The following is a 12,830-nucleotide window of genomic DNA, read 5'->3' as shown; positions in this document are numbered from 1 at the left end:
ATCTATGCAAAAGGTTTTAATTAAATCCTTTTGTCTTTGAGTAATACATTATTAAATCCAAAAAGCTATTACATTTTTGAAATAGGAAGCAAGACATACATTTATTAACTAGAGTTAATGTTCAGATATTTAATGTTTTAGGGAACACGTTTTGATTCAGCTGTTGCTTAATTTTGAGTTTTAAATTATTTTTTCCCTCTTCTGTTCTGACTGGGCCTTAGTTACTTCTAAACTAAACCTCTAAATGACTTCAGTTACTTCTAAATAATCTTTGTTCTGTTTAGTAGTTGAAGCTAATATTTATAGAGATTACTTTCTAGAAATAAAGATTCTAAGACCCTGGCAAGACCTTGAGTGCAGTATAGGCCAAATGTGTTCTGAGAACACAGGAATTGTGTTCACCTGTTAACTCTCCTTCCCTGTGTCATTTTGTTCAGGCATCCTTTGCTGTGAACAGAGAGTGTCTGCAAGCAGGACACAGACAAGTGAAAAGAGGAGGGAAGCTATTTGCTGGTCCTAGTTGGGACATGCAAGATACTAGACTGAGCACCAGAATGCTCAGTACTCCTGATAAAAGAACCCAGGGAGGAAGCGCTGGCCTTCATTTCTCCTTGGAATTGGCTGATCATCAGTCTTGCTGAATTTCTGTCTGCTGACTCCCTGATTTCATTTCATACAGTTCTGTACCTTTTCAGGTCAATGTTTTTGCTCTTGAATTTTCAGGCTACTTACTGCCTTTATCTCAGCCATCATAGCTTCTTTTTTCTCCCTGTTCTTATCTCAAATGGCTCTTTGTACTTAGTCACAGCTTTCTTACATCTGAAAAAAAATTTCTCAAAAGTCTGAGCCAAAAATACATGGCTGTGCCATTTCAGAGTTAAGCTTTGTATCATAGGCACCTTAACTCCCAGAGCACACATTTTGGGATTAAGGCTCCAGAAATTAGAATGAGTACAGAAAAGGATGATTATTAGATTGAAAAAAGTAGTGAAAATATTTCCCTGCCAGAGAAAATGAAAAGTATTTTGTTTTGTAACTTCTCCCAGTCTTTATTTTTGTTACACTTGCTATTTTACATTTAGAAAAAAGAGGCAGCGAGATAGTTCTGCTAATAGACAATGGTAATATGAAAACAAATGGATGCCGATGGATCAGAAGTTATTAGAAAAATGAAACTCAAGAATTTCCTTCCAATGGGAATGAAAATGCAACTTCCATTAAATTTGGAGCTCCAAATTTCCTGTCGTGGGTTGGTCCTTTGCAGCAGAGAGCAAGATTTCTAGGAGAGTCATTTATATGCACCTGTGATCTGAAAATAGTGGACAATTGATACAGGTTACTTGGAATGAGCTTCTGTTGCAATTGAACTTGGAGATGCCACATGTCCTCATGATGTTCCAGCAAGCAGTCCTGCTCTGGGTCTTGTTACACTTGCACAGAGTCTGTGTACAGCTGAGGCCTCTCCTCCTTCTTTTGTGAGGATTCCTAGGAAGAGTATGTGGCATGAGCACTGCTAGTCTGTTCTCAGTTTTGGTCTTGGATATGTCTTATGTTGTGTTAAAGGATGTTCACAAAACAACAATTTTTCCTGAGAAGGAGGTGCATTATATAGGTGTTGTAATGTTATGTACAACCTGAAGATAAGTTGGTAAAGCCTTTTAATGAGGAGGGGTGTGCCATCTTGGACTAGAGAGACCCTAGCTCAGTGCTTATGTCCTGACACATTTCTCAGTTTTAACCAAAGAATAGTAATGTATTTCACCCACTGCATAGGGCAGTGCAGGCATTGGGAGACCTATGGCAGTGGTGTCCTTTGAGGTGTGGCACTTTTTGGTCATTAGCACTGTGCTGAGATGTTACAGATTCTTCTGTTAGGGAACCCAAGTGTGTTTTGTGATGCGGGATTGCTGCATTGTATTTGGGAGCATTCTTGATTTCAAGCATTCTTGATTCTGGTGCTCTTAGTCTAAAATTTGAGCCCTGGCAACTCTTGGAAGCATGCATGTCTTCTGTGGACTGTTCTTGTGTACATCTGTATGCCTGGCATGGAAAGGATGGAGTTGTCAGAATCATTCCTATGATTCTATTCTGAGTAGCAACGTCTGTTGCTATGCTGCTGTTGCCTTGACTGTTGTGAATTTCATGGTGTTCTAAAAACCAGTTATTTAAGCATAAAATTTGCAAATAAATCAGATTTTTTTTAATGTGATTCTGCAGTTTTAGCTTCTGCTGTTCTCCAATTGGCAGAGCTTGTGTTTATCCCTCTGCAACAAAGCTGGGGTTCCTGTTTGACCAGTGCCTTAAAACAGGCCAATAGCAAAGACCTTTTGTCCCAAGCCAAAAAAATCTCAATGTGACATTGTGAATTAATCCATAAATATTTAAAGCATAAAATGTCCTATGTCTTTGAAAAATAAAATGTCACTATCTGTATAACCAGACTTGTGTGCCTTTTAGATAGAAGAGGTGTCTAGTGCTTTTTGCTGAATGTGCATGTATAGTTCCAAGCTCAGAACAACAAATACCAAAAAGTGGTACATTTACAGCTCCTATTTTCTTTCTATGCTCTCCACACTGGCATTGTCTATTGTACTTCCAGACATTTTTGTTACTAGCTCTTTTCCTGATGTTAAAGACTTCTTTGCGTTTGTCCCACCCTACCGGCACAGGGCAGACAAGGACAGATCTTTAGCTATTCAGATAGAAACTGACTCAGTTGCAAAAATGTGAAAATCTGTTTTTCATATGCAATTGGAACAGATATTTAAGAAATGTCCTAAAATGGATTTTTTTTTTTAAGACAGAGTGTAATCTTGATATTAAAGAAGTAGGACTCTACTTGCTTAGGAAGTGGGAATTTAGAAGCCAAGCCTCTGCAGGTCCTAAGCCAGCTTGTTTCCAGGCTGCCAGACTCTAGAGCCAGCTGGCTTCAATTCTGGGTAAAGAGACAAGAAATGGGGCAGGATTCGAGTACAAATTTATCAAAGTTGCATACTGTGTGGAAAATTCTGATTTAGGAAAAAATAATTATTTTGTTCTCTCATGGAAACTTCCATCTGGGTAGTTCTCTCTTTGCTTCTCTAAGAGATGTTCATAAAGAAAGAAGTATGTTCTGTAATGCAATAAATAAAAACCAAGATAATTTTAGATTTTACAGGGGACAGTTACATGAAATATTTAGTCATTTAAGCATTACTTTCATCATGTTTGATGTTAATGTCTTCAGATTATTGAAGCTTTCAGGATGGGAGCAGTAATATGAGATAATAAAAATCCTAACCCAGAAGGCAAAAAAAAATCCACTCACCTCCAGTACTATTTTTCATCATTACTGGGAAAAGAGGATATAAGTGTGATTTCTTGAAATGTTGGTACTGAGTCATGTTATTTCAAAGATGCTGATATCCTTCTTGCTAAAAGGATGCAAAAAGTTTGAATTTCATAAGCATGGTTTTTATATATAAAGAAGCCTTCTGTCTTCAACACTTGAACCAGCATTACATAAATTGCCATTGGTGGATTTAATTGATTTTTAAATTTCCTTATTATTTTTCAGTTTTTAATTATATTAAATAATCCATGTAGCTGTAATTGCAACTAGCTTCTGCCAGATGTTATCTGTCATTCAGTTGCAATGGTCTGCTAGACAACAAGGGATCTGATTCTTACAAGACAAGTTATTTCACATTACCTCCTTTATTGATGACTGAAATTTATGTAGAAATCCCCTCTATTTCTCTTTTGTCTGTAATTCATTCACCTGAGGATCTGTAGCTGTTGATGGAGTAGTTTGGTTTAGTGTTTCTCCTTTTTTCACTCCTTCCCTTTACCATGTTTCATGCTTTAAGAAGCTGACATCCAGTAAAACAGTTTTTGTTCAAGCACTGGGGTTTTTTTTATTCTCTTCTATAGTTCTTATGTCTAGCATGAAAACTGGAGACAGCCTCACATTCATTGTATTATTTTTGAAATTCTCAACTTTCACCTCTCCTGGTTTAGAGGGTGGATCTCTTCCTACTGAATGCATGACATAAATCTAAATCAACTTTTAAAAAGCAAGGCTTTTGTATGTGAGCCTATAAAATCAACCTGGTATTTCTAATTTATAAAATATATCCTGTTGGATGTAATCCACTCTTGCATTGTATTTCTCAAGGAAAGATGAACAGTGCTTCAGAACCTCAGATCTGTTTGAGATTTGGATGCATGTTGCTTCCCCCTTCTGCTTGCTTCCAAACTCAGCTTCTCAGTACAGTCAGGCATACTGGTTTGTGGCACTGAAAAAAATTTGGAGTTTATTGTAAAAATAATCTATACAAATTATCTTTCTTAATTTCTATTTGCAAACAATAAAACTCATCAGATACTTAGCTTGAGAAACTGCATACTTCTCTGAAAAGCAAACAGAAACAAGATGATTTGTAGAGTGGAAAAGTAATGGGGATGTTATAAAAATCAATAGTATTTCTTTTCATCCTTTCTTTCCCATTGCCTGAAGTACTGCAGAAAATACTACCTGTCCATCATAAGAGAATGCCGCAGAATTAGAGGGACTTGTACTGATGATGATTGCATTTAAAACAGCTGTTTTCTTGTACCCTGCAAAGTTGAACTGAAAAATTAAACCTCTTGAGTTTAAGCATTCAGCATTCTTTAACTTTTTTTAACAACTTAGACAACTTTCTCAAGTATGGAGTCTTAGTTACAGTAGTACTAATACAGTGATTGAGAGGCTATAAAATGTTCTTTGGTTTGAATATGTTTGCTGGCTTCTTATTATTTATTCTAATTTTGAGAGAATTTTTAAGTTAGTAACAGTTGTCCCTTCTGGCTTCTGTTAAGAATAACAGAAGAAGGGAAAAAATACTTTAACTAAATGGAACTAAGCAAAATAATGCCATAAAAAGCAATTTTAAGGAAGGGAGGGGACGACTGAATAACTGAATGACAACTTGGAAACTTTAAATTTTTTCAGTTTTATTTAAGTTGATGCTTAAAAAAATTCTTCTGCACATTTTAGAGATTGCAATATGCAATATTTTATGACCTTGGAAAAACTCTGAGAGATGCAAAAGGACTTGTATGACATTGCTGGTTGGTTCTAAAGAATCAACCATTGTTCAACTACAAATTTAAAAATATGCTTGACAACAACATACAGAGAATAAAGACTCTGGATTATTTTTCCTGTATTTCTGTGTACAAATTTAGCAAAATGAGACTTAGTTAATTCTCAGAGACAAGTACTGAGATGAAGCAAGCATCTGAAAATTGCCACAATACTTTTAGTACAATGTGCTTTAGTATTTCAGTTAAAGAATCTTTACATGCAAAAGCTATTTGTGAGACCAAGCTTTAACTTACAGAAGAGGTTTTAAGTCTATCTATTGCTTCTAGATAGAGTAAAATAGCTTGCATATAGAATCATTTCCCTCTGCTTTCCCCTGCTGCTTTGATGTTTGTTATACATGTGGAGACCTGTTGCTCTATGTTAGTGTATTTCTTTTCCTCCAAACAGAACAGCACTTTTCTGATGTCGTACTTAGTGAAGAATACCTCAATCTTGGTGTAGAGCAGGTGTGCAGTCTGATATCCAGTGACAAACTCACAATTGCCTCAGAGGAGAAGGTGAGACAATCTGTATCCCATTCTGTATCTTTCATGTGGAAGAGTGAGCTTGCTCCTACTGATCTTGTGCCCTTTTCTGGATGTGTTCTGTGTTTCCTTAGTGAAATTAGGCAGGTATTGTGCTCAAGTTTAAAGGACGTTTTCTAAAAGAGTTGTTAGTCAGATGTTGACAACTAGTCTCAACTCTTAAAAATCCTACAACTATATTAAATCACATTACCTTCTTTGGGAAAAAAACCCAAAACCCAAAACTGCATTAAATGGAAAATCTTTCTCATATTCAAGCAGAACAACCAGAACACATGCTGAGTCACATCCACAGGAGTTTGGTTTACTAAGGGGTAAATAATTCCCAGTTTGAAGAGCAATTATATGCCATTTACTAACTTTAACATCAGCAGTCCCAGAAAGGTATTAAAGCTCTGTGTGTATATGTGAACTGTTTAACCTAACTGAACGCATGTGGGTTGCACAGGAGATGACATGGCAGCTTGGTATTACCAAACCAGAGTTTAATGTGTGTTGGCTTACCTTAAGCCTAGATCTCAATCTTTTAAAGCCATTTTTGAAACACTGTGCTCTTCAGTGAGCCCAGGGTGTCCCTGTAAACCTCTAATGATTTTCAGGTTGTGGATGTATTAATTTTAAGATTTTTAAATTCAGTTGTGATCTATTTGAAATATGTTGGTTTTCATTTTTTCCGAGATATTTATAGTTGTACTCAAATGAGGCTAAATTGTGTTCAAAAGCATGTTTGAATACTCATTTATACAGTTAGGCAGTGTTTCATGTTTGAAACTTTGAGTCTAAGAACTATTTGCTTAAACAGCAACTAGCAAAGCTATGTTGTTGTTCCTGTAATACCCTGAAGGTCTGGATCTATCACTTAAATACACGTGATGCTGCTTTTGTGGAGTATAATTAAGGTTTTAATGCTCTAGTGAATGATGTGCAATGGAGGCAAAAGCAGGCTTGGGATCACTTGTCCTGCTAAGACTCAGTGATGATAAGTCATATGAACAGTGATTGTGGCAGGTCAGTTCTCCAAGAAAGGAAGAAAAGTATGGGGATTGTAATATTCCTGCTGCCATGTTGTTTGTTTGCCTAGTTTTCAGTTTCAGTGAAGTCACTGGGTGCATTTTGTACATGTAGCACAGCTATCCTTGAAACACCAGTAGAGGAGTAGATATAAAAGAGACCAGATAATGCACCTTCATAATTTTATAGTTGATAAATATGGAAGTAACGGGAGCTGTAACCACTGTCATCTTTTCTTACACTAGGAGTTTTAGTATAAGCAAAACTATTATTGGAGGCACACTAATGTTTTCATGCTTATGAACTTGTAAGTCAAAGAACTAGATTTGTTTGTTTTCTGGAAGGTGTTTGAAGCAGTGATAGCCTGGGTAAACCATGACAAAGACGTAAGGCAGGAGTTAATGGCACGTCTGATGGAGCATGTTCGGCTGCCTTTGCTTTCCCGGGAGTATTTAGTTCAGGTAAGCAAAAAGGAATATTAATTATTCTGCATGTGAATATTTCTGTTCATTATTTTAATGGCAGATAGATAACTTTAAATTTCAACAGCAGTGTCATTAGTATATTAGTGATAGAAAAAGTAAACAAACAGCCACTACCACATACTCCTGTGCACAACCACCCACTGAGGTGAGAGATTGCCACGTAGAGGATGACTTATGTAAGTAATTTATCTGTTTGGCTGACTGCATGCCATACCACACCAGTAATCTGAACAATGTAATTTGCTGAGATCAGGTTAGGTTTCATTTGTAATGCCATCTTTTGATAAAGGATTTGTTCTCATAAGTGAATTTTCCACTTCAGAATTAGATCTGTTATTTAAGCTGATTAGGAATTAATGACAAAGGAAGCATTCTTTTACCTTGTTCAGATAAAATAAATTTTTTCCCATGTTACAAACTCATTTGGATATTTTGGTGTCCGGTCAAATATTTAAGATTGACAATATGAGTTCAGTATTGACATTGGTTAGAAGGTATAAGTAGGTTGGTAGGTGTTTATTTTAAAAATTCTGGTTTTGTGATAAAAATCTCTTATTTGTGTGGGTTGTTTTGGGTGGGATTTGGGGTTTTTTTGTTGTTGTGTTGTGGTTTTTATTGTTGTGGGGTGGCTTACTAGTTTGTTAAATTATTCTCCACTACTCCCGCCTTAAAATATTCTGTACTATCTGTATTTAAAAAATCAAGAAATGTGCCCAGTTGTAAGGAAAGTGATTTACCTTGCCTATCACTGTTTCTCCCACTTGCTAATTAACAAGCAGCATATTTTGATTTTTTTTTTTGATGACTGCACATTTCCAACACAAATTTGTGTCCTACTGGTTAAATTACAGTCTTAACAAGTAGATAAATCTGCATTTGTGTGATAGATCATAAGCTTTAATACACTTTGGACTGTGATTTCTGCTTTACTTCCTTAACATGCTCAGACCTTGTTAAACTTCTGTTAATAAACAGAGAGTTGAAGAGGAAATATTGGTTAAGAACAGCAGTGCTTGTAAAGATTACCTCATTGAAGCTATGAAGTATCACTTGCTACCAACTGAGCAACGGGCATTGATGAAAAGCACACGGACAAAATTGAGAACACCCGCCAGCCTTCCAAAAGTAAGGCCCTTGTTTTTCCAATGTATATACTATTTCAAACTGCATTTTAAAAACTTTCTTGAGAGCATGACTGTGTCTTGGGGTATTCCTGTGTAAAAATTGTACCAGAATTATTTATCATGTAATAAGTGATTACCTTTACACTCCATGCTACTTATGATATAGATGTTTTAGCCTCCCACCCACACAGAGAATTACCACTACTTGGCCTCTCAGAAAACATTTTTTATTAAGTGCTTTAGTTATTTTGAGAAATATACAATTATGGAGAAGTAAGCCTGTTTAAAAAAACCAAAAACAAACAAAAAAAACCCCCACCAAAAACAACAGCAACAACAAAAAACCCAAAACAAAACAAAAAACCCCAAACCAAAGAATGACTGAAGCTTCTGTGTTGAGATTTTTTATTTAATTTTTAGTTTATTTTAGCAATAAATAAACATTACTTCTTTACAATGAAATAAAGAAGTTTTCTTGTAGTACTGTTGTGAAAATGGTAATAATGGAATAGGAGCTTCAATTCAACAGACTTAACACATTTTTCTTAGAAGAACAAGTTAAGGCTGTTATGTGATGCATGGTCACAGCTTCATTACACATGATAGATGGTGAATTCTCATACCTGAGATCACAGTAGGATGTGAAGATACAGCAGGGTCTCCCTCTTTCATGGGAGCTTTACCAAGATTATAATTGCTTCCTGCTTTTCTATCCTTGGTATTTCCTCTGGACAAAATAACAAATGACATTTGTTTAAAAAAAACACCTAGCAATTAATTTGGCCTGGTTCACAAGACTCAAATTTCTATAGGAGAACCATCTTTTAATTATTTCTTGTACAGAAGCTTGCTTTATTTTTAAACACTTTTTTGATCTTTCAGGTGCTGTCATATATGCAGATAATTAACAGTTATTATTATTATATCTCCCTGTTAGTTGATGATGGTAGTTGGGGGACAGGCTCCAAAAGCAATTCGCAGTGTTGAATGCTATGATTTTAAAGAAGAACGCTGGCATCAGGTAGCTGAATTGCCTTCCAGAAGATGTAGAGCAGGTAAGGAAGCCTAATTTTTTCTTGTGGTTGATAATGCTTAAGAATTTAGGCATTGTATGTTCTCTGGAGCAGTACTTGAGATACTTATCTAAGAAGGGCTAAACCTTGACTTCACTAATCATTTGAATTACTTGCTAATCTGAAACGATACAATTTTGATCAGTTGTGTTTAATTTGAGCTTCAGTTTGCAATGTGTAGGATAAACTGCTTTATTACCTCCCACAGAAACAAGGGATAAATAAATTTAAATATAATGCATTGTAATAAAAACTAATTTTGCTATTAAAATACCCTAATCTCATTAAATGATATAAAGAATGTGAAGAAGTGATAATCCACTATTGAAAATCTGAACATGTGATCTTAAAGCAGCTGAGCGATTTAAGCAAGAAGAAATTCAGCAAGCATGGTTTTCAGGAATGTGCACTGTTAGCAAAAAGTGTTAGAAGTTTTAGGGCTTAATCTGAATGAAGTGTGGTTCTAGGGGACTGTCAAAAGCACAACAAGTGTAGTGAATACTGTAGTTGTGTCAAGTATCTGCATACTTAGTACAGTACAGAACACAGTTACAGAATACAGTTAATTGGCAGAGAGGCTGAAACACCCATCTCTCATCTTTCCTCCCATGTCCCTGCTCCAGGAATGGTGTACATGGGAGGCATGGTTTATGCTGTTGGTGGTTTCAATGGCTCTTTGAGAGTTCGTACAGTAGATTCCTACGATCCAGTGAAGGACCAGTGGACAAGTGTTGCTAACATGCAAGACAGGAGAAGCACACTGGGAGCAGCTGTATTAAATGGCCTTCTTTATGCTGTGGGAGGATTTGATGGGAGTACAGGTATGTTTGCCTGAGACACTTCTGAATAGCTTTGACTACTCTTAACATAATTGTTTCAAATTTCAATGCCTCTTTTTGCTGGTACTTGTGCTGAAACCAAGCATGAGGGTAGCCTAGCATCATGTGGTGTGGAATGTGCTTAAGTGATCACATCCCCCTACCTGAACAGTGGACTGTTTGCTCCTAAGAGTTCAGGCTTAAAGACTAGTGAACTTTTGGCAAGTTTGCTTCTAGTATTCCTTCTATAGTCAAGAATCCTGAACTTGTGGAAGATATGAGAGAAAGATTATCTGGTCTGTTTAGTCCTGTTCGCATAGGAAATTGATTTCTGCATTTTCATGTAGTGTAAATAAGATTATAAACACCTTTTTCTGACCTGTGAGAAGGCTTCACACATTCACTGTTCATTCTCTACTTAGATGCATTAAACAATTAGTGCAGAAGTGATCTTTTTGCTGAATAACTATTAAAGAAGCATATGTAGAAGAAAGCATGTGACTTAATTAAAAAAAAGGAAATAATCCAGGGAGGAAGCTTTCACAGCTACACAAAAATGTTCATCAATTTGCCCATTTTGAGACATGAAGTTGGGTTGACTGTGATTGCCTGTCTAAAGAACAAAAAGTTGTGGTTTTTGTTCAGTATTTAACAATCCGTAATATGAAATAATTTGAATTTTCATATATTAAGAGTTTCCTGAAAGCTAGACAGTATGTTGCACCTAGATTTATAGAAAAAATGTTATATTGTCTTCATAGGTTTGTCATCAGTCGAAGTTTACAACTTAAAGACTAACGAGTGGTTTCATGTAGCTCCAATGAACACAAGAAGAAGTAGTGTTGGTGTAGGTGTTGTTGGAGGTAAGCTGACAAATGATATTAAAAAGAACAGAGGGAAATGCAATCATTTACCCTACTAGTTTTTCTTGTTTCTGAAAACATACTTCAGATTTATGTTTTCGCTCAACCTTGTAATTGAAATGGTATGAACTATATATCTGCTTGGGTTTGACCAGCATAGTAATTTTAAATTTTTTTTTCAGAGCTTCAGCTGTGGCTGAAGCCAACTGAGGAAAACCTTGCTAAGCTCTAGGTTATGTATGTCAGCAAAGTCAGAGAGCTGACGTGATGACCTTATCATTTGGTCTTTAGTGATGTAGCACTGCTGTATTGTCAGCTCTGTTATCTGTGGCTGACCTTGCTGGCTGCACGCTGGGGACAATCCCAAGGGCAGTGTCAGGAAAACTGCTGACTTTCCAGTCAGCTTGGTGGTGAATAGCCTGGCTGTCACTTGCACAATGGAGGCCTGGCCTGGCCCTTGGATCTTAAAACAGTTTTAGGGGTGGGTGTATGCTTTAACTGCATAGGAACCACTGCCGTTTCTAATCTGAAAATGCAGACTGTGTGAGTGATTTTCACCTAAATTTATGATATTCCTAGGAAGCCTATTCGTGAGCTTACAGTATCAAACATACTTGAAATAGCTTGCTTTTGAGAAATGCCTAATTAAAAACCTTGTATTTTAGCTAGGCAATTTAAAATCTTTTGTCTTGCATTGTTGTTGTTGTTAGATACTGGGTGCCTTTTACATCCTAAAAACGACAAGATCTGTGGCATCCTAACCTCAACTGTTTACAGTATAGAATCTCATTAAGTGATTGACAGGTGCTGATTAGTAGCTAATTGGAGAGCAATGGCTTCCTCTGCCGGTGTGGCAGTCCCTGCATGTACATTAGCAGCTGGCAGGCTCCTTTGGTTCCCCCCAGGGAAGCTGTATGCTGTTGGTGGCTACGACGGAGCGTCACGGCAGTGCCTTAGTTCAGTAGAATGCTATGATGCCAATTCCAACGAGTGGAGCTATGTGGCAGAAATGAGCACGAGGCGGAGCGGAGCAGGTGAGTGGAAAAGGATCAGCTGTCCTTGCAAAGATGAAAATTCATGGGTTTGAAATGTATCTAAAAACATGAAAGGTAAGCTAAAGTCTGAATCTAATGGAATGTGCTAGTCCTAGATGGCTGATACACAGCAGGTTATAAAAACAAAACTGTTCCACTGAATAAGATTCAGTCTATTAAGAGAAAATATCCCTCTTTGTTTTTTCATACTTTCATATTCCTCCTCTTCCCACAACTTCTGATGGTTTTTAACATACAGACTAATATTCATGGATTATAATAATCACTACCATCTCAATTCTTGAGTATCAAAATCCATACAGCAAGGATTAAAAAATGTCTTTTCTACAGAGATCTCTTTGCCAGTTAGGGCTGATTATTCCAACAGTGTTTTCAGGTAGACTTTACGTGTGAACTGTGACTAGGTTTCCACCTCTTTGGAGGACTTGTTCTGCATTCTGATTCACTGCAGGAAATTTTGTCCTTGTTCATTCCTTAGTTTGTATAACTGGTTTCATCCTATTACTTCCACTTATGTACCCTTTATTTCACCTTCAGTAATTCTTCTCATCACCTGGTGTTTGCATCCTCTGTACATGTACAGCCTACTACTACATGTTATCCTTCCTTATCATTTAGCCAAGGTATATCCATTTATTTCTGTATAATCTTAAAAATCCCTTATCTTTTTTTTTTTTTGTGGATTTCTTTTTTCCTTCTTGCAATTCTGAGTGTGTATATTTCTCTTTAAAGACATCTTTAAAAGT

General features: G+C 36.5%; 1 protein-coding gene across 6 annotated transcripts in view; it reads left to right on the top strand.

The window, feature by feature from the left end:
* Nucleotides 1-12,830, top strand: part of KLHL2 (kelch like family member 2) — a 54,216-nt gene that overhangs the window by 35,716 nt on the left and 5,670 nt on the right. For all 6 annotated transcript variants that reach the window (XR_005256726.1, XM_038135172.1, XM_038135173.1 and 3 more), the window contains 7 exons: nt 5,519-5,628; nt 7,011-7,127; nt 8,127-8,276; nt 9,213-9,330; nt 9,972-10,169; nt 10,928-11,029; nt 11,935-12,063. Coding sequence is in view for 5 of the 6 variants with exons in the window: in XM_038135172.1 (XP_037991100.1) it covers nt 5,519-5,628; nt 7,011-7,127; nt 8,127-8,276; nt 9,213-9,330; nt 9,972-10,169; nt 10,928-11,029; nt 11,935-12,063 (924 nt within the window). In the remaining variant the exon portion in view is untranslated. The remainder of the gene's footprint in view (nt 1-5,518; nt 5,629-7,010; nt 7,128-8,126; nt 8,277-9,212; nt 9,331-9,971; nt 10,170-10,927; nt 11,030-11,934; nt 12,064-12,830) is intronic.

This window comes from Motacilla alba, chromosome 4 (genome assembly GCF_015832195.1).
Source record: "Motacilla alba alba isolate MOTALB_02 chromosome 4, Motacilla_alba_V1.0_pri, whole genome shotgun sequence".
NCBI classification, from domain to species: Eukaryota; Metazoa; Chordata; class Aves; order Passeriformes; family Motacillidae; genus Motacilla; species Motacilla alba.
The sequence above is the reverse complement of the archived record's forward strand: the minus strand, read 5'-3'. Positions and strand labels throughout refer to the sequence as shown.